Here is a 27379-nt window from a genome sequence, read left to right on the forward strand (position 1 = left end):
TATTTCACCCAGGTCAAAGACCTTGTTTAGCACCCCTCTGTGAACATTTGTGTACAAATAAAACCTGGCTAGTCCTCCCATAGCTACAGCTCTGTGTTAGTATTACTAACTGCATTTTAAAAATATATAATTGAATGTTACCCACAAGCCACTTTGAAGGATTTGTATCCTAAAAGGTAGAATACAAATTATTATGATTAATAAAATAAATATTGTGCACTTTAAGTGTGATGAATAGAATAGATTTTTTTTTAAGGGGGACAGCCTGGAAATTGTGAAGCAGCCCCCGCTGCCGTTCCAACCATCCACCTAATAATAATAATAATAATAATAATAATAATAATAATAATAATAATAATAAATTATTTATACCCTGCCCATCTGGCTGGGCTTCCCCAGCCACTCTGGGCGGCTTCCAAAAAAGTATTAAAATACTGTAATACATCAAATATTAAAAGCTTCCCTCACACAGGCCATGGTGGGTACAGGGGGCTGGAAGCATTGGTACTTTATTTAAAGGTGTTGGGGGTGCCAACAGAGTACATTCAACAGATGGCATTCCCTTTGTGCTCATTTGCCCAAATCCCAAAGCTACCCCCAAAAGCCAGTATCAAACTTTAAGCTGGCACTGGTTTTTGTGGACAGCACAGTAAAAAACACTTTTCTTGTGCTAGCCAGCACTATTACGTATCAAAAACACGATTTCAAAGTGCAGGATATATGTATCCTGACGATTTTGACAACTGATCTTCCCCAAACCATTATCTAAATAGAGGTGTGTTCTGTGGTGCACAATGGTCTGAGAGAAATCCCATGTAAAAAATCATACAGATCTGTGCCCCAGATCTGTTTGTGTATCATGTTGGTGCTACACTGATGAAGAGATTCAAACAGGGTCCCTGCGAACACTGTGGTTAAGTGGGAGTTTGAACTTTCCTGGTCAGCTGTTAATTTGGAGGAAGATAGGGGTGTGTTTTACTTTCAGGTGGCTCTTGGCTTTTTCTATTGTGTTTTCCTGCTCTTCACGCACCAAAATTCTACTTGGTGAGTGTCATTTACACATCTTTCTCTTGGGAAGGTTGGGTAGGAGGTCCTGAACCAAGAGCTAAGTGGGATTTTGCTATTTTTTCCGGGAGGTTCCTGAAACGTCTTTCGCTATTTAAACCCACATCTCAAACGAAGCAGTGGAAATGTAAAAAGAAATAATTTCTAGAAAATCTTTCACATTTGCACTATTTTGTGGTTCTGTTACCCCCACCCTCGTTTAGATGTGGCAGCCATTTTCTAAATCCTCATGTCTCAATGGCAACCATTTTGTGACTGGTACGCACAACCCTCTCAGAATTTAACAACTGAAGGACCGAAAGGTTGACAATCCCTGATCTTTACTTTAATCCCAATTAAAACCAAGCTCCTACCAATTAAACCCTTTACTGCCCCAGACCATAGGAAGATCATCTGGGACCACTTCCTGGACCACTGAGATCAAACTCACCTTAGCAAGTCCAGCTCTGTGAGCTCCCTGGGATTCGATATAAGCAATATATTTTCCAAAGTCCTGGAATTCTTCTAGTGTTGGACGGAACGTCATGATTTTACAGCTGGGATTCTGTGGACTTGGGTTTTCAGACCCCATCATGCTGGTGAGTTTTTAGCCCCTATACAGCAAAGAAAGTAAGAGAGGATAAAAATAAAAGTTAAATGAAGACCACCATGATTAAATGAAGACCCTTTGATTCATTTATTTTTGTGTTCTTTTTTAGTTTTATGCATCCAATGGGAAATGCTTATTTAGATTTAGCAGTCCAAGAAGTCAACATGGAACAAAGACAATCTTCTTAGAGATATTCTTTAAAATGTCATTGCAGAATACCTACTTGTCAGTTGTAGGAATATTATATATGTAGTGCTGGAAGCTGATCCGAGTGGCTGGGGCAACCCAGTCAGAGGGGGTAGGGTACAAAATATAAATTAGTATTATTACTGTTAAAATTAAGAAATCATATTTGCTCAACTTACGCAGCTATCAGAGGTGGGCAATGTGGCAGATCTACTGACACATTCCATGCCCTGGTTAGGAGGTAGCAAAGCAGTTTATTGAGATTTTACACTAAGCAATCTAAGGTTTTGGATCCAAAGTGATACGGCTTTCTGCTTGCTGTCACTGGGGAGGGGAAATAACTTCCTGCAGTGGCTGTCCAGACATCTGGGCCAAGTGGGAGACTGCTGTAGAAGAGCTTTCCACAACCACCAGAATCAGGGAGGAGAAAAGAACTCTTAATTTGACAACTTATTTTATTCTAGCTTCTAGTTATAGTATAAAATTAAAATTAAGTAAGAGATGAAGTTGTTATTGTTCAGCAATACACAAGAGCAAACCTACTGAAATTTATGAATTTAGGATACTCAAGTCCATTTATTCCAGTGGCTCTATTCTGAGTATGGCTAACATGGGATATCACCCATTGCAATTACAGTAACTCTAACCATTATTGCGACTATTTTGTGTGTTTTTTAATCCTGCACCCTCAGAAAAATGATTCCCAGGGTTGCTAAAAAGTAATTTTAAACAATCACTAGTTATATTTGTACAAACCATACTTCCTCTTATTCTCTACAAGGGAATGCAAAGCACAGGGAAAAGTTTTGGTGTGCCATCACTTCTTTCTGCATGAGAACATTTTACAGTACATTTTAAACTTCTCAGGTTAGGTCGCCTGCAAAACGTATTCCTACCCCTGACAAAAGACCCACTGCACCCAGAGCTACCTTCCCAGATTACTGCCATTTTTCATACTTTAAACCCAAAGCAAACAATCTTAGATTTAACCATGCTGCTGGTCTCACTATTAGTGCCCTTTCAAGCTACAAGGGACTCGGCTACATTAGTAAAGAAAAAACATTTTATATGTGTTATAACACAGTGACACCAGATGGCGCTGTGGAGTTCTGTCTTTCACCGTGATTTCCCCCTTTGAGGTTTACAACGTGTTTTTCTGAAACACTTTTTTGCTGTGTCTAGGTTCAGTCAAGGACAGAAGAAACAGGAACAGTACAATTTGAAGTTATCCAAGGAAAAGCGCTGCCATTTGTCCAAGATATACTGTGGCTCAAGGGAGGAGAGTCTGAGGAACTCTGACCAAAAGAGATACTTTTGAACAGCTCTGTCCCAGTTATTCACATACCCTCTAACATTTCTCCAACAAAAATAGGGACGTCCCATTCTATAAGGGTGATTTTACTATTTATACTCCACACATCTTACTGGTTTGCCCCAGCCACTCTTGGTAGCTTCCAACATGTATAAAAATATTTTTTTAAAAACATTAAACAATTAAAAAAAAACCTTCCCTATACAGGATTGCCTTCCGACTGCTCAGGAGTTGAATAACTCCATACCTTCCAACATTTCTCCAATGAAAATAGGGGCATCCTAAGTAAAAGCGGGACATTCCGGGATCAAATCAGAAACTGGGATGGCTTCTCTAAATCAGGTATGTCCCTGGAAAAGAGGGACACTTGGAGGGTCTGTATTCATAGCATGGTCCAGGGCCTGATCACCCATGAAGCAAGGTAAGGCGACTGCTCCTCAACAAGAGCCTCTCGGTGAATAGGAGTTGCTGCTGGTGTCTTACTGCTAGGAAGGAAAGGGTGGGGGAGCCTGCCTTCTGGGGTCATCTCAGTATTACAATAATTCAGCTTCGTCTTTGGAACAGGATGCCTTTGAAAATATGCATTAACAGCTACTACAACGCACTGCTAAGAAAGAGGGAACATTGGTAGTTTTCTTTAACTTGTGGAATATACTAATTACAGTGGTGCCTCGCAAGACAAAATTAATTCGTTCCGCAAGTTTTTTCTTCTTGAGAGTTTTTCGTCTTGCGAAGCACGGTTTCCCATAGGAATGCATTGAAAATCAATCAATGCGTTCCTATGGAGACCGTCCGGGGACAGAGGGGAAGCGCCGCGCGCCTTCCCCTCTGTCCCCTCTTTTGAAGCAAGGGGCGGCAACGGGGAGAAGATCGCTTCTCCCCGTTGCTGCCCCTTGGTTCAAAAGGGGTCGGGGACAGAGGGGAAGGCGGAGATTGTCCCCGGAGATTGCGGGGCTGGCAACGGGGAGAAGCGATCTTCTCCCCGCCGCCCCTTGCTTCAAAAGAGGTCTGGGGACAGCGGGGAAGACGCGCTGCGCTTCCCCGCTATCCCCGGAGCTTGCGGGGCAAGCTTTGTTTTGCGAAGCAAGCCCATAGGGAAATGCGTCTTGCAAAGCGGCTAAGAAAACGAAAAACTCCTTCGTCTAGCGAGTTTTTGGTCTTCCGAGGCGTTCGTCTTGCGGGGTACCACTGTATAGAGCATCACAGAGTCTGATTGGTATCAATTTTGCTCTGTACACCAGACGCAGCAGAATAGCACTCAGAATTTTAAAAACCATCAACCAACCTGAAAAGAACTGTTTCATTTGCTTTAGATTTCCAAGTCAGTGCCTCATCTACTTTGGCATGTTAGCCAAGATTTTTGTTAAGAGTAACTTTTTATGAGGAAACACCTTATAGAAGTAGCTGCCATAATTAATTTCAGCATAATCATTCTATTGGCAAACATAAAAGCTACAGGATTATATTTTAAAATGATAATATGCTATTCACTTGACGTATCAGCAGAGGGCAGCAGAGGGTTATGGGATGATGGCATTCCCCACAACCTAGTCTAGCCCCAAGCAATGCCTCAATCTGTTTGCATAAAAACAAAAGGCAGCAGGATGCAAAACTATTTAAGATGCAAAACTATTTAAGTACAGTGGTACCTCTGGTTGCGAACAGGATCTGTTCCGGAGCCCTGTTCACAACCTGAGCAGAACGCAACCCGCGTCTGCGCGTGCGCGGGTCGCGATTTGCCGCTTCTGTGTATGCGTGTGACATCATTTTGAGCAGCGAGACCTGGACGTAACCCGTTCTCTTACTTCCGGGGCGCCGCAAAAGGCACTCATTATAAAAGTCCTTTATTTATATATTACATTTATTTGGCACCTATTAAAGCAGGTGGCGCTGTGGGTTAAAGCCTCAGCGCCTAGGACTTGCCGATCGAAAGGTCGGCGGTTCGAATCCCTGCGGCGGGGTGCGCTCCCGCTGCTCGGTCCCAGCGCCTGCCAACCTAGCAGTTCGAAAGCACCTCCGGGTGCAAGTAGATAAATAGGGACCGCTTACCAGCGGGAAGGTAAACGGCGTTTCCGTGTGCGGCTCTGGCTCGCCAGAGCAGCGATGTCACGCTGGCCACGTGACCCGGAAGTGTCTCCGGACAGCGCTGGCCCCTGGCCTCTTAAGTGAGATGGGCGCACAACCCCAGAGTCTGTCAAGACTGGCCCGTACGGGCAGGGGTACCTTTACCTTTACCTTTAAAGCACTATGGCTTGAAAATATGCAGGCAATTCCTGGCAAAATCTGAGCAGCAGGAGATGTAGCAGGAATTCCAAAAGGTCAGAGGACTCAGCTTCAGAGACCTGCATGCATCTTTGCTCCTCTTCGTGTCTAGCCAAAGAAGAATTATGAAAAATAATAATGTATGTGCAGAAAATACCACTGGCTGCTGGATTAGGTGCATCTTGCTAATAATAATAATTTTATTATTTAAACCCCACCCATCTGGCTGGGTTTCCCCGGCCACTCTAGGCAGCTCATAGCATTTATCAGAACATACCAAAACGTCAAGTCAAGTATTAAACACTTCCTGATGCAGGGAAGCACTGATATGATCCAGCAAGTCCATACTTAAGCAAGAGTGCAAACATGGGGTCACTTAAGAGTGCCTGAGGATGCACTCTTGCTCCCTAGACTGAACACATATAGTATTGGATCGTTAGTGGGCTTCAAGTTGTTGGTTTTTTAAAGACTATGAAAGACTGACCTTAGACCACTCCTGATCTAGAGTGTCTTTGACCATAATCTGACCTAGGCATCTATTCCACCAGAAGAAAGCCCAGGTTCTTATCAAATCTGCATCAAAGAGCCTTGTAAAATTCGATATTTCTGCATTCTAACAAGCAAACAAAAAAGCTTCTCAAGTACTGTATCTAATTCCATATCTAAGTAAAATTTCATGGCAATGAAACCAAATAAGGAATAATCTGGGTTACCAAATGAGTCTCAGTTGCCACTGCTGCCCAGATTAGAAAAATGTGGGTGGGAAGCATCTTATACCAATCAGGATCCACAACAATCAAAGAGGGAAAGACATGTACTTCTCAGGCTGAAGACTCCCCAGATGATGCTAGCTGAAAGGTACATCCAGCTAATTAACACAAATAAGCTTATTGCAACAGCTAACTATAGAACCCACAGTGGAAGGAGAGGAGGAAACTCAGCACTCACAATCTCTAATTATCTAAAAGCACAGCAAACCAACACTGCTTCTGGCAAATGAAGGAGACCACATGTCACTGCATGAACAGAAAGGGGATGAAGGTTACAGAACCCGAGATTGTTAGTTTAGAGAAAAGATAAGAGGTGACATCATAGAAATTTATAAAATTGGAATGTATTGGAAAGTGGATAGAGAAAAGTTTTGCTCCCTCCCTCATAACACTAGAACTTGGGGAAAGCCAATGAAGTTTAATGCCATGTCAGATAGCAAAAAGTACTTATTCACAAAGCATAGAGCTAAATTATGGGACTCTCCCCCAGGAGGAAATGAGCAGCAAAATGCATCGTTTTAAAAGATGACTGGACAGATTCATGGAGGATAGAGGCTATCAACAGCTAATCGCTACAATGACTATGTCCTACCTCCACTGTCAGAGGCAGTAGATCTCTGAACACCAGTGGCTTGTTGGCCACTGTGAGAACAGGATGCTAGACTAGAGAGACTACTAGCTTGATTCAGCAGGTCCTTTAACTAAGGTTATCACAGATGCCACCCCCACACCATGCCATACAACATTTGTTGTAATGTTCATGCAATGAAGTACTAAAAAGAATTCTTTCAAAGCAACAGCAAGCTATCCCTCTGTTTTGGAACACTTAAAAAATAACAATAAAAGCCCAACTAGCTTTTCAGATACCTTTTAATTGAATAACTTTTTAAAACAAATGCCTGAAGTAACAGATATCATAGTTTGAAGTCTTATTTGGTTACATTTTACTCCAAAAAGACCCATTTATCCTAAATAGAACTCAATTAAGGCAGATGGTTTCCCCAATGTGGTCACCATTAACACCTCCTCCAGCAATGGTATTGGGCTGTTTTATTTAGCAGGTGACATGGTCAGCTCCAGCTCCCCTAGAATGCAGAATCCTGACAACAGCAAATCTTCCAGCTGCAGCAGCCAAGGTTAACAGCAAAGAGGGCAACGAAGAAGAGGAGGTGTCAAGAGACCACATCTGTCCTGATCCATGCTAGCAACCAGACTGGAGCTGATGGTAGTATCTCTTTTCCATCTGGACCAGTGGCCATGAATGACAGATGTTCTATGGTTAGCCAGGATGATTGTTGATAGTGTAATTTCCTGTTTAATTTCTGCCCACCATGCAGCTGTTAAAGGCACAAAAAAACCTACTCCCCCCCCCCAAAAAAATCCAGCAAGCTTGCCCACTCCTGCTCTAGATGTGGGACATTTAGATTCACCACTTCACAGCTCCTGCCTTCAGGTTATCTTATTTTTTCCTGTTGAGGTCTCCAAACACCAGAATAAAATTAACAGAAACAGACAATAACGAACAACTAATTGCATTCTTTCTCAGAAATAAAAATGTTATGTGGTGCTTATGATGGGGTCAATCTATTCTGCGCAGCAGCAACTCTTTGGAAATATAGGTTTCACGACTATACAAAATTTGATTAATCTTTCATCATAAGGATGCAATTATGCTGATGTAATTCCACTACATGCTCTATCTGGGATATAAGAAAGCATTGCCCAAATGTTTCGCAGACTTCCATATGCATACGTCAGGTGAAATGCAGTATTTTGGCTCTATCAGGCACTAACCTGCACTAAATTTATGGACAAAGCTGTGGCTAGAGAATTAGATACTGAAGAAGATACAGTGGTGCCTCGCAAGACGAAATTAATTCGTTCTGCAAGTCTTTTCGTCTTGCGAGTTTTTCGTCTTGCGAAGCATGGTTTCCTATAGGAATGCATTAAAGATCAATTAATGTGTTCCTATGGAAACCGCCTTCAGCAGTGGAAGAGGATTGGAAGAAATTCAAGGACTATCTACAAAAACACTGTAAATTATATGAGTGTTAAGAAGGATGAGGGATTTGAAAATAATAGGGCACCATAAAGTTTGGTGAAAAGACTATGAGATTGAGTGAAGTTTATGAGAAAAATAAATTTTGAATAAATATTATGGTAAAATTAGATATTTAAGATCTAGATAAAAATATTCAAAGTTAGGGACAAAACATTGGAAATGTGTACAATAAGAATGGAAATAAGGAGATAAATCGCTGATCAAAATTTTATAAATTTGGAAAGTAGGAGCGAGAGACGCGAGGAAGTCCAAAAATGAAGAAAAGTTGGTTATTACACGATGCTAAATTTTATGTTTGTTTTCTTTTTTGTTTGTTTTTTGCTTATGCTGTTTTTCTCTTTATTGTATTAAAAAACTCTTAATAAAAAATTAAAAAAAGAAAAAAAGAAACCTCTTCTGAAGGCCGGCGGGGGGCAAAAGTCTGCCTGCCTGTCCCGGAGGGCTTTTGAAGGCAGGCGGGGGGAGCAAAAGTCTTTGTCCCCCCTGGACCTCTTCTGAAGGCGGGCGGGGGGCAAAAGTCTTTGTCCCCCCTGCCTGCCTTCCCGGGGGCTTTTAAATCGCCCCGGGACAGCGGAGAATTCCCTGCGCTTCCCTGCTATCCCGGACTGCTTTTAAAATGCTGGCAGTGGGGAGCAAAGCCTTTCGCCCCCCGCCGGCCTTCCTGGACCTCTTCTGAAGGCTGGAGGGGGGGGGGGAAAGGCTTTGCTCCCCGCCACTAGCATTTAAAAGAGGTCCCCGGAGATTTCCCTATGGGCTTTCTTCTTGCGAAGCAAGCCCATAGGGAAATTCGTTTTGCGAAGCGCCTCCAAAACGGAAAACCCTTTCGTCTAACAGGTTTTTCGTCTTGCGAGGCGTTCGTCTTGCGGGGCACCACTGTATACCTTTTTAACTACAGAAAAGTTTGATCCAATTTGAAAACTCTATAGAAAAAAACCGGGAGCTCTGCAAGAAACATGTCTATTACTCAAATTCAACTCTTCCAGTGTAAAAAATGTGCATTTTTTAAATAAAAAAATAGTACAATATTTTCCCACACCCTAACTTTTACAAACAAGGAGCATGTGGACTTATATGGCCTAAAGCTTTTTTCAGACTAGCAACCACAGCACGTCTGTATGAAGCCAAAACAGTTGACATAAAACAAAAATAAATATGCAAAAATCTTTCCACAAGACACAACTGCGGAAAAACCAAGAGAAAATAAATTTTCAGATCTCAAGCTTTGCCTTGAAACTAAATGTCTGGAACAAATATTTGATTTGCCAGCATTGTTACAGGGGTATGTGGACAAATGTAATTCCTAATCCTATGAACCAGACAAGTAAAACCTACAAAGGATTCAAAACCATTCAACACTCAATGTTTTTGCACATGGCAGCACAAATTTTGAATTGATACACACTAAAAAAATGTTCATGGTAGCTGAGCTTTTTCCATCCCAATAATTATTGATTTGATACTCCTGTAGATCACTTTATAATCTGAAAGCAAAAATGACAAAATTGTTTCCCCCTCTCCACAAAAAAATACAACAGGGTATTACTACAAAGTACCAAGTTAGGCAGGTTCTGCTAATTGCCATTTAAAGTCAGCATCTGTTCGTTAGCATCAAATGTCCCCATTTAAGCTTGGAATAAGGACACACTGTACAGAAGTGATTATAGTATACAACAGAAGGCACAAAAATATAAACAAAGAAAGATTAAACTTGGGTATCCTATGTTACAAGTTCAATTTGATTCCATAATTTAACTCCGCAAGTCTTCCTTCAGTAATCTGTCAAGGAATATGATCCACTCACAGTAATTCAGCAAAGAGTTCCTTTGCACCTAACTCATAATGCCTTGTCTTCACAACCCACTTGCATTGCACGAGTGGAATGATTACATTTATCACAGCTCTCTCTTTTCATTAATCAAATCAACCCACAATGTATCTTGTCATGAAGTAAAAAAAAAATGATGATGATGCAGAGCTACAGTAAGTATGGTGCAAATTTAAGATCAACAATTTCTTTGGTCAATGCTGGCTGAACAAGAAACAAAGGTAGTGCATTCTGAATTACAAAGTAAATTGAGATGGTTTGAGGAAGTTCTAAGTCAGATCGCACCTCTGTGATGGATCGTGGAAGGCATCTCGAGTCTAATTGTAGACTCCCAAACTTTCTAAGTCATTCTGTAGCCTTGTCTGTCCAAAAAAATACAGAACTGTGGTTTTGTTCATCTGAAGTCAATGGTGACTGGGGAAAATGCTTACAGCTCAAGATAGAAGATGGGAAGAATGGGGGAAATCTTCATTTTGTCTCTTTTAATCCCAGTGAATTATTTTTCCAACTCACTACAATCACAGTACTTTGAGGGTCCTGTGACTCCCCTTATGCAAGTCAACGGTGAAATCTTTATCACATACCCAAAACTTCATGGGGACAGAAGCCCACCTCTCAAGAACAACCCTCTGGGTAAGATGCACATTGCTAGGGGGGATGCATCTACCCCATCCCTGTCTTCCATGAAGATTTATGTTACTTTATAGCTACTGTTCCCTGCCCCCATCCAACTCTATGTCTATGGTTCTTTTGTACCTACCTCAAAACTACAAAGTTTGTTGAAGGAAAATCACTGCACCTATCATTCTAAAAACTGGTAGGCTTCAACCCCTCAGGTGGGATGCCCATGCCTGCAAATTGCTTCCAATTCTGACAGAAAATGAAAATTGTACACTTTTTCTTCATTTTTTAAAAAAAGCTTTAATGGACCCTGCACAAACTCCCCTGAGTGTATCTTACAATTTGGCAGACTGGATCAACTCGAGAGGAGCTATGCCAGTACATTTCACCCATTTCCATAAAAAAGGGCGGGAAGTTACAATCATTTTTTGATTCCCCATTATGTTGAATAGGGAGAAAACAACACTTCTTTTTTAACAGATCTAATTCATTCTTGAATAACAGTACAAACTGGAAAGACAGAGTGCGGCTCCAAAGTAGATCAGGCTGCTTCCCAAAGGTACAGATACAATTGCAATCTTTGACCAGTGTTTACACCTACCAGAAACTATTTCCCCTACGTTTTCATGAAAATCTCACAAGCACTGCTTTCAAGGGTTGGTTAAACTAACATTTGCTTAGATCTTTCTTTGCTACATTTGATACATGCAATGTTTAAAGACGTAATATATCCCCCTTTTTTCTTTTCCAGTACCAACGGAAGATGTACAATTTCAGCTTTCCTTCTCAGGACTATTACAGTATGTGGGCTAAAATGTCTTCGCTAAGACATCTACTATTTGCCCAGGGCCAGTTTAATATTTCATCTGCAACATACCAACAAAAACCTACTGCAATACAGAGAATGTTCTTAATGTGCTCCTTAATGATTTCACATGGAGAGAACAGAAAATAGTACATAAAAAATAATAGTATGTCTTCCTCAATTCAAAGAATAAACAGTTCCAACTTCAAGTGTAGTTCCTTATTTTGGAGCCAGGATCCCATATCTACAAATCGTCATCCTCAATAAAATTAGAAATGGAACAGCAGTCAGGTTTAGAGAAAGTTATTCTAGAATTATCTAGCTATTTACATTTGTTGGTTTTCCAGAAAATTTTAAAATTTTGTTTCAATTTTTCGTGTGCAAATTAAGGTAATTTGCACCTGGCAATTTGCAGTTTGCACACAAAAAATCTCTGATGCTCTACAGTATTTAGAAAACAAAGCCAAAAACTCTAAAACTGCCAAGTTTGCCTAATACTGTATTTGCAATTGCCATCCATTCACTGTTACTAATGAAGCTAGAAAATGATTTTTTTTAATATAAGGAAGCATTAAACACTGAAGAGGGTCCAGGGAAAAGAATCTGCCCACATTCTATGCTTGAGAAATAGGGGGTTACTGGTATCTTCAGTCTGACTAGCATTTTCTTATAATAAACTATATTCAGACCTCTTATTGTAATGACAATGGACAAAGTAGGGTGTGATCTACAATCCAATATAAAAAACTGGCAGTGATCTATCACCCTCCGAAGTCTAAATAAATAAATAAATAAATAAATAAATAAATAAATAAATAAATGGATGGATGGATGGATGGATGGATGGATGGATGGATGGAACTTTATTTCACAGATACAGTAGTTATGTTTGGATATCACCATGACAGATCCAAATAGTTGTTAGATGGACAAGTAACTAAACAAGTGAGAAAAGTCAAACTATATTTTTATATTAGTTTACACAGATCTGAGGAGCATGCCCCGGGCTTCTCGGTCTTTCCCCTACTGTTGCTTTAAATCTCAGCTGACTTCAAGTCAGCATCCCGAACTAAGCCCTTACTCCGCCTCTCTTTCCCCTGCTGTTGCGTTAAAGCCTTTCGCTTGCTCAAACTCATGGAGCACTAAGGGGGCTTTTCCCCATGTTATTTGCCTTCCTCGCTGTTTGGGGTGCGCTCCTTTCTTATTCTTTTCCTTGCATTTGAACTAGCGAGCGAGCAGACACAGAGCTTTTCGTTTCCTGCCTCCTCCCCCCCTCCACGTCCCCCTCACCCCCCCACCGGAGCTCTACTCCCCCCACCCCAAGAAGGTAAGCTGGCTTCAGAAGGAGGAAGGAGGAGGAAGAGGAGCCTGCGATCTCCAAGTCAATAGCGATGGTAAATGTAGCATGCCAGGTACCAATATCTGTTTTCATCTTAAATCCTCCTGCTGTTGCCTCTTGCTCACCACTTTAAGGAACACTGCTATATAATTTGAGTGTCTTCTTGTATGCCTCTTTTATTGGCACTACCAATGGTCATTAAGGGACGCAGGTGGCGCTGTGGGTAAAAGCCTCAGCGCCTAGGGCTTGCCGATCGAAAGGTCGGCGGTTCGAATCCCTGCGGCGGGGTGCGCTCCCGCTGCTCGGTCCCAGCGCCTGCCAACCTAGCAGTTCGAAAGCACCTCCGGGTGCAAGTAGATAAATAGGGACCGCTTACCAGCGGGAAGGTAAACGGCGTTTCCGTGTGCGGCTCTGGCTCGCCAGAGCAGCTTCGTCACGCTGGCCACGTGACCCGGAAGTGTCTCCGGACAGCGCTGGCCCCCGGCCTCTTGAGTGAGATGGGCGCACCAACCCCAGAGTCTGGCAAGACTGGCCCGTACGGGCAGGGGTACCTTTACCTTTACCTTTTACCAATGGTCATTATGAAGATCAGAAGCTTCGGCTTCCATCTTAGTTTAACCAGAGTTTAGCTGTTCTATGCATGAAAACTAAACTATATTTAATCTTAACTACTGTTTGTTGTATCAACAAACAACCCAAAACCATCCCAACTTCTTAAGCTATGGTTTGAGCTTCGTTTCTTTCAACGTTACATATTTTAAACCACTCACACTTTTCAGGTTCAGCTGACATGACACGGTGTGGTTAATTAAAAACAGAAATGAGAACCTGCAAGCCCCTCACAGCCATGCAGAGTGAGCATATGAGCCTGAGATTTGTTCTTGTAACGGTAAACTATGGTTGAGCAATATATCTGAACCATTCCACTGTAGAAGCTAGAGGGGATGGTTTATTAAGTAGAAAAGATGTGAAATTGATAGGTGCATATGCCATAGTGGGTGACAAAGCATTTGTGCAGGGAAGCTAGGCAGGCACACCTAATGGATTGAATTTTGGGGGGTTTGGACATGGGGAAAGCCTGACAAACATCTTAATGTTTCATGTATGGGACGCAGTGGTGCTGTGGTCTAAACCACCAAGCCTCTTGGGCTTACCGATCGTAAGGTCGGCAGTTTGAATCCACACGACGGGGTGAGCTCCCATTGCTCTGTTCCAGCTCCTGCCAGCCTAGCAGTTCGAAAGCATACCAGCACGAGTAGATAAATAGGTACCACTGTGGCAGGAAGTTAAATGGCGTTTCTGTGTGCTCTAGCTTCCATCACGGTGTTCCGTTGCACCAGAAGAGGTTTAGTCATGCTGGCCACATGACCCGGAAAGCTGTCTTTAGACAAACGCCAGCTCCCTCAGCCTGAAAGCAGAGATGAGTGCTGCACCCTATAATCGACTTTGACCCACTCAAGGGTGCTTTACCTTTTTGACCTTTACTTATGTTTCATATGTATATAGTTTTATATTTTGAAAGAAAAGCAAATTAAAGTTTTACCCACTAAAAACCGCTAGTGAGATATGCTGCTTGAGACAAATATGTAAAGAGTTTGATTTAGTTGTAAACACAGACAGTTAAAGCACCAAAAGTATCATCCTCAACAACACAGACCTCCTTCCCTCAACTGTGCACATGAGCAAAGTCATATTTACTTTACCTATTTTTAGAGCGGGGGAGTGGGAGAGGTGGTAGCAAATACATGACAAAATTAATGCCACTGTTGGTTACATAAACAATCCTACCCCCCAGAAAACCCACTACCATAAAAATTACAAGCCTGCAATTATATCTTTCAGTGATTGATTGATTGATTGATTGATTCATTCATTCATTCATTCATTCATTCATTCAGTCTCTTTCTCTTCCTCTGCATTTTGACAATATACAAATGCAACCATTTTCTGTTCAGCGCCACAAGCTAGTCTAAAAGCCATTATTGTATTGTACTGCCTCTCTAAACTCAACTTATTCACACTCCTGGTCACAGGACATGCTTTCAGGCCCTCCAACAGTGGGTGTGACACACTGACCCAGATTCAGAGCTTTACTGCAGATGAATGCTAGCAAGTGTACAGCTGTGAGAAGAGAATAAGCAATTGTATAAAGAACTTGGGGGCAGGGAGAGAATTATCTAAAATGCTTCATAAAGCCATCTTCAAAGAGGTCATCTTACAATAATCTTTAACTACAACAAGAAACATGGATTGAAAATAAAATCTTCACCCAACTATATAAATTGTATATAATTCCATGTATGAAATAGCAAATTGTTTAATGTACTTGCTTGGGGGGTGGCATGCTATTCCAATATCCTTGGAGGCAGGCAAATATCCATAACCACCTATTCTTGGACCACAGGACACAAATAAACTGCATTGAGTAAAGTTAAGAATCCCTCTGTGAAGGAATAAGCGAACCTCTTTACAGTGGTACATCTGGATACGAACGCTTCTGGTTGTGCATGCGTCGGGTTATGAGCTGTGCTAACCTGGAAGTAGTTGCTCCCAGATGCAAACTTTGCCCCAGGATGCGAGGTAATGGCGCCTCATGTTAAGAACAGTTTCAGGATAAGAACGGACCTCCAGAACGAATTAAGTTCATATCCAGAGGTACCACTGTATTTTATTGTTTCTATTATGGTATCATCTGCTTGCAATACTTACCGTATTTTTTGCTCTATAAGACTCACCTTTTCCCTCCTATAAAGTAAGGGGAAATGTGTGTGCGTCTTATGGAGCCAATGCAGGCTGCGCAGCTATCCCAGAAGCCAGAACAGCAAGAGGGATTGCTGCTTTCGCTGTGCAGAGAACCCTCTTGCTGTTCTGGCTTCTGGGATTCGGAATATTTTTTTTATTGTTTTCCTCCTCCAAAAACTAGGCGCGTCTTGTGGTCTGGTGCGTCTTATAGAGCGAAAAAATGCAGTACTTCCCCACCGTAGGGTTTAATGATGGGATTAGCTTGTGACATATTGAAATACTTTGTACTGAATATATTTCAATCAAAATACTAATTTTTAACATTTATGTTTATTTCTTTAGTTTTTCTCTTCTCTTCATTTACAAGAAAATAGCTATAGCAAAAGAAAAGAAAAAAGTAAATATAATTTATATTGAACAGCTTACAGAGAGCATGAGACACAAAACCAGACCTGAGTAAAAATAATATATACTATATACACTAAAATCACTTTCAGGTCTTTCACAGGTCTAACAAAAAATTATCTTGGGAAAGTTGACTAATAAGAGACAGAGAAGGTTAAAAAAGAAAAGAAGGAAGACCACAAATATGTAACGTATCAATAATACTGTATTATTTGTATAGGATAGTAATATTTGTTTCAGATTAGTTTGACAAGGTTAATTACACTATTTCACTCAATAAAAGTATTTCACAATGATTTAGTAACTTAATACTTTTGTGCAATGCCAGCTCCTGTTCTAAAAGTCCACTGTTGACATTATAGAGGTAAAAGACCCAGTTTTTCTTAACGTATACCACAGAAATGTAGAGTTGGAAGGGGCCTCAAGGGTCGTCTAGCCCAACTCCCTGCAATGCATGAATCCCCCAGTAGTCCCTGGGTGGTATTAATTCAACAACAGCCGAGTGCCAAGAGTCCCTTCAGCATTAGAGGGTGTGTGTTTGCAAAATGTAGTGGTACCTCCTTCTCCTTTAATCGATATTTAAAGGTATTTTCTGATTCAAATGCAAGAATGCACCTGAAAAATCAACTGCTTCAAAACTATGCTTCTATCATACGCACATGCATACTACTGTTATATTAACACTAAATGTTCGTCTTAAAGTTTCCCAAATGCCCTAAGAACTCCCAATTTCCTATGGGGGTGGGGTGGGGGTAACATCCAATACATCTATTATTACAATAGCCTCTTTAAATTTTAAGTGGGAACACCGTGACAGTATTAGAAAGTGAGGTGTATAAGCTAGGAGCCAAATGGCTCCTGGAACCTGGGTTGCAGGCGCAAAAACAGAATGGGTAGTCACCAGTGCCCCCCCCCCCCGCCCCAATGCAGCAGAGCACTTTCTATTTTCTAAACACATGAACTAATACACAATTCACAGCAGTGACACATTATTAATATCACATTTTTAATAGCAGTTCTTAATTGGACACCACAAATAAAAATGGGAATCAGCCTCAGCAACAGTAACCAACCATAAGTATTTACAAATACTGGTTATGTATATGTGTGCGCGCATGCATGTAATGTAATGTTACACACACACAGACAGCCCAATATGTTATGTCACTTCTTCAGCAAGTACTGCATTCACAGCTAAATATGTCTATTATATCAACATTATTGGAAGAACAGCCCCAACAGCACAATCCTTAACCATTTTTACACAGAAATAGATCCTACTGAATTCAAAAGGGCTTACACCCATGCAAATAGGATTGGGATTGCAACCTAATTCATTATTTTTGAGCAGTACCTCTTCAATCGCAATACACTGGTACCTCAGGTTAAGTACTTAATTCGTTCCAGAGGTCCGTTCTTAACCTGAAACTGTTCTTAACCTGAAGCACCACTTTAGCTAATGGGGCCTCCTGCTGCCACTGCGCCGCCGGAGCACGAGTTCTGTTCTTATCCTGAAACAAAGTTCTTAACCTGAAGCACTATTTCTGGGTTAGCGGAGTGTGTAACCTGAAGCGTATTTAACCTGAAGTGTATGCAACCCAAGGTACCACTGTACTGTGTAACTGTTTTGCAGGACTGCCTGTACAGTTGCGCCTTCAAAATCCTGTTACATGAAAAGTTACATGAAAGGTTACCTGGCATGCCACATTTACCATGGCAAACTATGTAAATGTTGATGCATTTTGCATTTTAATATCCAGAATTTGAGAATCTCAAAACATTAAAAGATTAATGTAAGCACCATCCAATCCACCCTCTCTCCCTTGATGGGTGTTTTCTTGTGTAAATACAACAATACAACCTCTCTAAAGCAGCCCCAATTATGTAAACAAGAAAGGAATACTCACCAAGTAAACTTGTTGAAACAACAACAAAACAACCTCCCCACTCTTCTATGATTCCCTTCCCTCTCTCTGTCCCCCAAAGCAAAACTCATTTTGCTTAAAAGCACAGCCATACACCCCTTCTCTTCTGAAATAAAGGGGGTGTCAACCTCTCCTATTCAGGAACCGAAAGGGAAGCTGAAAATGGGCCTCCTGAACAGCAAAAGGCAGAGAGAGGTAAAAGCAGGAGTGCCAACTTGAATAAAATAGGGGGGGGTAGGCACTGCCCTGCATAATCGACCACATGATGCCATGCATGCACGCACACCATTTGAATGGCAATGGCCATCAACCTGGGGGGTGCCCCCTCAAATATTTTATTGGGATAGTGTGGACCCCTTGGCCCCTAGGAGTTGGCTCCTATAGGCAGAGGGAGAGGTATGGGTGGGTTGAAGCCACATGCAAGAGCTTTGCAGTTTGTGTTTGTTTGTTCACTAATGCAAACAGAACCACAATGGAGTCTCTTCAGCATATCAAAAGGCTTCACAGGAGTAGCATGGAAAGGGGATGAAAGCAGCTGCCCTTGGCTCTCTTGCAGTGAAGAATTATTTCACTAGTAAATGACGGAACTGGAACTTGGTCACTAGGTGGCACGGCTGAGTCACCAAGAAACAACTGGCGACAAGTTCTAATCCTACAACCTGTGGTCCTCCTGAATATGTGTAGAATGTAGATTGAAGTATACTGCAGACTGCTTTATTTACAACTGTTTCAAGCTGTTAAGAAAAAGAGGCAGGAATAGGTCAATATATAGGTGGACCATCTCTGGATCAAGCTCTCCTTCAGCACACGAGGGAGCTATGGATGTCAGCTTCCTCACAGGGCGGCCTAACACTGCCAGCCGGCCACAGCTCCACTCCCAGGCCAGGCCTGACTCAGGGGCAGAAGCGGCAGGCTCCAATGTGTGAGTGCACCGTCCAGCAGGGCCACCCACCCCCCGCCCCGGGCAGCAATAAGAGACACTATGCCCCAGTCTCCACCACAGGAGTCGCTTAGTGTTCAGACATGATGTCCTTGAAAGTGTACAATACATTCTTCCTCTCTCTGCTATCTCCAGCCACTCAGAAAAAAGGGACACACTGATAATAATAAAGATGCTGCAGACTTTTTCCCTTACTGGTGGCGAGATGTTCAGTTATTGTGTTGTTTGTATTGTTGAATGACTGGCCCAAGGACACCCAGTGAGCTTCATGAGTCAGTAGGGATTTGAACCTTGGTCGCCCACTCTAACACTTAACCACTGCAACTCTCTGCTTTCCTTTGCAAATGACTAACTTCCCTCCCAGTATTTCCTCCCCACTTTGCCCCTCTGCCTCTTCAAAAAGAAAGTCAAACAAAAGAAAAAAGTGGTGATATTGGTAACATCAACCACTTTAAGTTGAAGGAAGAACAGTGAGTGCTGGAGGACCGGCTCCCTGCTGCAGGTTCCTTTCTTCCTGGCCTAGGGTGTGTGGCCCAGACTCACATACACCAGCTACGAGAGGCTCCTGGGAGGCCAGAGTAACATCTGCTAGTGTGAGTGCTGAAGGACCTGCTCCCTGCTGCAAGACTCACTGGAACAAACTCTTGGGTTGGGGCGAGTGTTTAGGGGCTGTTAATGGTTTTACTGCTCCAGCTGCCGGAAATGTTTTTAAACAGCTTTTAATCTGTGGAGCTTTAAATTTTGGTTGTTCTGTTTTGATTGGGTTGGGGTCATTTTAGTTTGTGTATAACTGTAAATTGTTTCTTTTTAAGAAGAGTTTGGATTTGATATCCCGCTTTATCACTACCCGAAGGAGTCTCAACGAGGATAACATTCTCCTTTCCCTTCCTCCCCCACAACAAACACTCTGTGAGGTGAGTGGGGCTGAGAGATTTAACAGAAGTGTGACTGGCCCAAGGTCACCCAGCAGCTGCAGGTGGAGGAGCGGGGATGCGACCCCGGTTCACCAGATTACGAGTCCACCACTCTTAACCACTACACCACATTAGTTTCTATTGGTTTACTTTATAGTTGGCATAATATATTTTGTTTTTAAGGGGAGAGGGTCAGGGCTGCCCCGGGAGTGGGCCCTAGCCAGCAGAATGGCTAGTCCATTCTGACCTTACATTGACATGTTCTCCCACTAGTTCCAGCCTGATGGGTCATCATAAATGCGGTAGATGAATATCTTGCCCTTTTGTGTTACAGACAAAAGAGATCTATGATGCTTATTCTAACTTTAGATTTACCATCCCTCATTTCAGTACATGTCAGACCAAAGATACTGTATACCTGTATACAAAGATGCTGTAGTGTGGTGTAGTAGTTAAGAGCAGTGGACTCGTAATCTGGTGAACCGGGTTCAATTTCCCACTCCTCCACATGCAGCTGCTGGGTGACCTTGGGCTAGTCACACTTCTCTGAAGTCTCTCAGCCTCACTCACCTCACAGAGTGTTTGTTGTGGGGGAGGAAGGGAAAGGAGATTGTTAGCCGCTTTGAGACTCCTTAGGGTAGTGATAAAGCGGGATATCAAATCCAGACTCTTCTACCTAATAAGATGCCCTTGCAATCTGCTTTATATTGGATCGACCATACTGGCGGGCAGTGTCGGTATAGGAGAGCATCGATCCCACATTGGGAATTAAGTCATGGAAGTGCCTCTAGTTGAGCACTTTTGCCAGCTGATGAAGAATTATCATGGAAACAGTTCGTTATCCTGCAAGAGCTGTTCTGTCTGCTGCTGTGCTCAGAGTACCCTATTGCTATGTTTGGAGCACCTATCATCGCATTTGTAGGATATTGACTGTGGAAAGGCATTTTGCCTCCATCTCAGTGATCTTTGATAGTGACTCACTACTCCTACATTCCTGTTCTTGGAACATTTATTTAATTCCTATTATTTGTGACTCCATGCACATATTATATGTCTTCTGTTTATGAATTTTGAAACAGTATAATGTTACAAATGTTCTGTTAGTATATTCTGTTAGTATAGTATAGTTGACGTGTTGCTTGTTGTTGTTCAGAACAGAATGGCTGCGGCAGGTTCCACAGGGGAGAGGCATTGGGACATTCAATCCCAGTGATCACAGGCAGGAGGAAGAGTTACACTAGGACGAGACTATGTCATTGCCGAGGCAGCAACTTTAGTTGTCATGGAAGAATTGTGGATGGAGGAATTGACCTGGCATGTGTTACAGAGACCTGGTTGGACATGTTAGGTGGGCCTGTTCTTGCTGCTTACTCACAGCAACCCAGGTCCTGTGGGGCGGTAGGGGGGTTTGCACTGATTTTTAGGATGTCATTAGTTTTCATCCAGCATCCTATTAGGGAGACCCAATTTGCCGAGTGCACGTTCTGGAAGTTGGGCAATAGGGTTAGCGCAGGATTCCTATTGGTGTACTGACCTCCCTGCTGCACCAAGGATTCCCTGCCTTTCTATGGCGGAGGCTGTTGATTACATCTGAGCCGTTTCACACGGGATATTTTGATGATGAGATAGGAGTAATCATCCTCCCTACCGCCCCCAAGGCCTGGGGGGGGGGGGGAACAGCTTCACCCACAGATTGCCCAATACCTGCCCCAATCCAGTAGGAATGAGGAGGCAGGGGGCGCTGGGTGGAAAACACTGTGTGTCTCTTTGGCAACACTCCAAAATTGCCGCCATGAGCAAACGAACTCCTGTTTTTTAAGTTGGTAATTCGGACTTAATTAACGGGCATGCTCTGAGTGAGGGGAGATAAACTTCTCTGCCAATTGATTCAGCCAGTGAGGAGCTAAAGGATTTGAGTGGAAGAGAGACTATATTTACTATGGAACTGGTATGTCAGAACGGAAAGGGAGGGGGAGCTGCCTTTGTTTCTTTTTGATATACTGCATATTTGCTATTTTACTCGGCAAATCCCCCTGGAAAGCCTGAATACCGATTATGTACACAAGCAAGACTGTACTGTACTGTAATATTGATATATTTTTGATCTAATTATTAACTGTGCAGAAAAGATTTACGAATTTGCAATTAATTCTGATGGACTGTTAAGAGCGGAAGATGGGAATTGAGGCTTCTTGCCAAAGTACAGGCCTATCTGTTCTGGTATGAGATGAAACGAAGAGGTTTGGACATACACCTAGAACAACTGACAGAAAGCCAGATTTCCTACATTTTGGGATGTGTCGTATTGGATAATTACTGACATTAAGAAGTGAAAGTGAAAGACATGGAAGGAAATAAAACACCCACAAAGAAACATGCTGTTTTGATATAACTCGCTTGCTGGATGAATTCAGAGGCTATGAAAACAAACTAAGGTTTAATATTGGATTGAATTATGGGAACCACCTGGACTATTAAAGAAAGCAGTGCAAATGTGAGGTGATGGCAATCCTCCGACCTCAGAGCATGGGAAGTCAAACAAAGATTTATGATTTGGCTTAATATTTGGACTGTTAGATTATTTTATAATTCGGAATGTCTCTAATGTGGCCTTTACTGGATTATTAAATTGGAAAACTTAAGTATTATTTTTTTAAAAATGTGGATTCTCTGCCTGAGCTGCTTCAGGTCATGTTGGATGTTCTCCTGGAGACACCTAGTCTGGTGGTCCTAGGGGATTCTAACATCCATGCTGTCCCTGAATAAATCTGGCCCTACTCATAGCCATGGGCATGCCTTAGATCTGGTGTTTACCTCTGTGGATGATCTGACATTAAGTTCCAGTGGAACAGAATAAATGCCATGGTCAGATCATTTCCTGGTGCAACTAGACTTCTCTGTAACCCTTCCCCTCTGCAGGGAGGTGGGACCAATTTGAATTGTTTGCCCCCACCAGTTAATGGATCCAAATGGCTTCCAGAGAGTGTTGAGGGATATATTATTCCATATTGATGGCCTCTCAGCTGATTCCCTGGTGGCTCACTGGAATATGGAGCTAACAAGGGCTATTAACTGTGTGGCTCTGAAGTGCCCTCTCCAATTGCATGGAGCCTGAATGGCCCTGTAGTTTTCTCTGGAGGTGAGGGTGATGAAACAATTGCTGAGATGGCTAGCGTAGCAGTGGCCAAAAAAGAAAAAAAAACCTCACTCTAAATCGGACCAAACACAAGTTAAGAGTTCAATGTTGAGCCTACCAAGTGGCGATAGTGATGGCAAAGAGGATTTTCTTCGCCACCTCTATTGCATTTGCAGAAAACAGGTCCAGGAGACTCTTTAAGTTTGTTCGTAGTCTAACAGAACCACCTTTTCCACCAGTGTCCAAAAAGGATGACTTGTAAGAATTTTGCAGTTTTTTTGCAGCTATAATCACTCAAGATTTGGAAAAAGCTAGATGCCACTGTAGTAGCATGGCCAAGGCAGGAGAGTACCAGAGACCTGTGTCTGGTCAGGTTGTATGGGATCAATTTCAACCTGTTACCACAGAGAATGTGGACAGGCTTCTTGGGCAAGTGAAACAGACCACCTTGATCCTTACCCGTCCTGGCTCTTAAAACCGAGCCAGGCAGGGCTGGGCAATGGATTCTGTGGGGTGGTGAGTGCGCCCCTCTCTGAGGAATTTTCAATGGACCCCTTTAAAGAAGCCATCATCAAACCGCTTCTTTAAAAAAAGAGCTCCTTGGAGGGAAGGTGGAACATAAATGAAGGAAATAAATAACCGTCACAATACTATGCACTAGCTCTGTTGGTTAGAATGTGGTGCTGATAATGCCATGGTTGCAGTTTTGACCCCATAAGGGATAACTGCATTGCAGGGGGTTGGACTAGATGATACTCAGGGTGCCCTCCAACACCGTGATTCTATTCTATTCCCAGCAGCAAAGTAAAAAGCACAAATATAACTGTAGAAACAAGAGACAATGCCAACAAATGTTCCCACAACAACCCTGGCAATTCTGTTGCCACCCACCAATCAAGAAATTGAGCCCTGACCATTTTAGGCTATGCATAGCATGCAGTTGGAGTGCAGTATGTTAGCGAGTGGCGCATTGGAACACGGGTGGCGCTGTGGTCTAAACCACAGAGCCTAGGGCTTGCCGATCAGAAGGTTGGAGGTTCGAATCTCCACGATGGAGTAAGCTTCCGTTGTTTGGTCCCAGCTCCTGCCAACTTAGCAGTTCGAAAGCCCGTCAAGTGCAAGTAGATAAATAGGTACCACTCTGGCGGGAAGGTAAACAGCGTTTCTGTGCGCTGCTCTGGTTCGCCAGAAGCGGCTTAGTCATGCTGGCCACATGTCCCAGAAGCTGTCTGCGGACAAATGCCAGCTCCCTCGGCCTAGAGAGCGAGATGAGCGTGCAACCCTAGAGTCATTCACTACCGGACCTAAAGGTCAGGGGTACCTTTACCTTTATGTTAGATCTAGCATCATATAAGCATTGATCTTCAGGCAAAGGTACAGCTATTGAAAATGTGCATCAATGATTGTGCAAGTAATGGAAAGATTTTTTGGTGAGTTCCCTATCTGACCATCTGTATTTTATTTCTACATCTATATATACATAAAACATACTCAGTTTTTCTTTATACAGTAAATTAAGCTCACAGAGGCTAACAAAAAGTTCAGTAAACACAGGAAAACAGTCAAAATTCCAAAAAAATAAATTTCAGGCAAGAAAACAAGGCACAAGATAAAAATAGGGAAACAGAAATTTTACCTACACTAAAAATTTGGCAAATGAAAAAAGTTCTTAACTGCTTGCTTGACACTTAAAAACAAGTGTGCCAACCAAAGGTCCCTAAAGAGGCTGGGTGCTGCAAATGAATTAAGGCTAGGGCTTCAAAGGAAGAATTGGGAACAAATGTTTTTTTTTTATTGCAGAAATTAATTGAAGTTCAAATCACCTGTAGTGGACTCCATCCACTTGTCAAAGTGGTCTGTGGAAAGTTGGCCATTTCTGGATCTGGCCTTCTGACTAGGTCAACTTGCCTTATGGGAAACTTTGCTGGATCTTTTTCGTCATATCAGGAAAGTGACCTTCACCTCTACACACACAACACCAGACAGACTGATTTCATATTCTACAAAGCATTTGCTTCAATATATATAAAGTAAAATGTTTAATTTTTTTAATGGTTGAGTCTTTTTTTTGCAAAAATGCAAGTCTTACACTGTAAGAAAACAAATCTAACCACACTGGATATGCTTGTGTGCTCTCTCTTCCTTTTTATTTGTTCGTTAACAGCAGCAGCTGTGTAGTTAGTAATGTTTTTCTAGTTGGATGCTCTACTGTGTTACTGTAAACTGGGTGCTGGCATTTAGTTGGCCATAATTAGGCTCAAAGTTTAGAGCTCAGGAGTGTGGCTTTTGAAGGGCTTGTATCAATTACATACTGAGAGCAGGATGTATTTTGCTGCTCTTAAAGTGCCAACCTGGATCTTACTAAAATATGTCACATTATCTAAGGTGTCTAAGAATTAAGTTTCTCCCACTGTTCCTTCATTTATCTCAAAAGTTGTTGCATGCTCATTTGCCTGTGAAGCGTCTTGTGGCTCAGAGTTATACTTGAGTTGCTGGATTGGCAGCAGCATTAGAAACCAGGCACATTTTGTGACTGGTGTGGGTCTAATTACAACCACGTGGAGATCTCTGGATGCCAGGTTAGCTAGCGGCTGACATCTCTATCTGGTTGGTCCCTTCAGTAGGGCTGGGCAATAACTGGCTTTCAACATTGAGCTATATCACCAGCTAAACATCACGATGTACCAATATATCACGATGTCTGAAATAAGGATGGAACTATGTAGCCGCATTGACTGGCTTCACAATTTCTCCTGCATCAGGATTCTTGCCGGTGCCTGATCTTGTGAATTGCTGCCCCATGAATGAAGCTGGGGAGAGCTGAGCTGGCAGAGTTAACAGGGACGGCAGGAATCGAAAGAAGCATTGGTTGGCTTCACAGTTTTTCCCACATTGTGATTTTTGCACAGCACACACACACATTTGTTATATACTGTATTGCCAGGTCAAAAATTATGAAACCAGCATTACGATATGGACTTCAAACCAGTCTTGGACAATATACTGACATATCACACAGCCCTACCCTCCAGCTTTCTGAAGCAGGTAAGAAGAATTTATTTATTGCATGTACATCTGAAGAGAAAACAGCTGCCACATTTAGTGGGCAGTCACTCTGAAGATGTCAAAGGGGGATTGGACAAATTAATAGATTATAAATTTGTCAGTGGCTACAAGCAGTGTTAGAAATTCAGATATGAAAGCCGAGTGCCAAATGGCTCCTTAAGCCGTATTTTTCAATATGACTTTTTGGTTCCTAAAATCCATTCTGATTGTGCAGATAAAAGATAACTGATAGAATTCTATAGGATGTGGTATTAGTGTGTGAAAACAGTCAGGATCTAATGATCCCTAGGTATACACCTCCAGATAGTGGAGATGTCAGGCGCCATCCTGGCACCTTCACTTGATCGCAAGTGGTCAATAGCCAGGTGCAAACGCACCTGGTGCCTTGCAAATCTCAAATGCAGCTCCCAGATAGCACCCAGCTGGTACTTGTTGACCACACTTCAGTGAGAAAGAAAAGTTGCTTTCACTTTCAGTCACTTATGTAATAACATGGGTGAGAAGGGAGAAGTGGGGTATCTTTTGGCTATATTACATAGTGTCAGAACATTGTGAGCAGGCTTTCCTACCTCCCCACCCCCAAGTAAGACAAACTGCTGTAAACTCCTTTTATAATAGTACAGATGAGGAGGTCCCCACATTAAGCCTGTTGCTTCTGCTACACAAAGAGAAGAATCTTGTGGTTTCTCTCTCTCCAATTTATTATCATAGTCGTTGTTTTATTAATTGCCTCGTACAATGTACAAAACAGCAAAAAACTTACACACAAATAGCTGATACTTTTAGAACAAAACTAAAACAGCACAATATAGACTACTATCATCATCAATTTACATATTACATCGCCAGATTTACATTCACCACACTAACAATGAAGACAAAAAGACCCACAGGCAACTTGAAAAAGAGTAACAATCTCAAATACAATTATTATAAATAAGGTAAAAAGGTAAAAGACCCTGGACAGTTAAGTCCAGTCAAAAGCGACTATGGAGTGCAGCGCTCAACTCGCTTTTCAGGCCAAGGTAGCCGGTGTTTGTCAAAGGAGACTCACTGAAATTAACTGATCCAAATTCGTCATGCTTTTTGATTTCAGTGGGTCTGCTCCGAATATGGCTGGATACAACCCATAAAAAAGCAACAATTACCATTTAAACCATTAACTTTTAACAAACTCTTCTACTCAGACTAGGACCACTATTAAAGAACCAAAGTTAGCCATCTTCACTTATTTCAATGGGTCTCTACTACGACTATGATGCACTCTATTCATCGCGTTTTATACATCTCCAAGTTTCACTCAGACCCATTGAAATGATAGGCCCAAAGCTAGTAACATTCATTCATTTCCATGGGTCTACACTGACTAACACTGGATACAACTTAATATTTGTGTCCAGCTAAATTCCATTCAA

General features: G+C 42.1%; 1 protein-coding gene across 3 annotated transcripts in view; it reads right to left on the bottom strand.

Moving 5' to 3' along the window:
- KDM4B (lysine demethylase 4B) overlaps window positions 1-27379 on the bottom strand; it is a 183642-nt gene that overhangs the window by 153773 nt on the left and 2490 nt on the right. For all 3 annotated transcript variants that reach the window (XR_014559696.1, XM_083720236.1, XM_083720238.1), the window contains exon 2: window positions 1496-1658. Coding sequence is in view for 2 of the 3 variants with exons in the window: in XM_083720236.1 (XP_083576362.1) it covers window positions 1496-1639 (144 nt within the window). In the remaining variant the exon portion in view is untranslated. The remainder of the gene's footprint in view (window positions 1-1495; window positions 1659-27379) is intronic.

Source organism: Podarcis gaigeae (assembly GCF_964106915.1).
Source record: "Podarcis gaigeae genome assembly, chromosome: 18".
NCBI lineage: Eukaryota > Metazoa > Chordata > Lepidosauria > Squamata > Lacertidae > Podarcis > Podarcis gaigeae.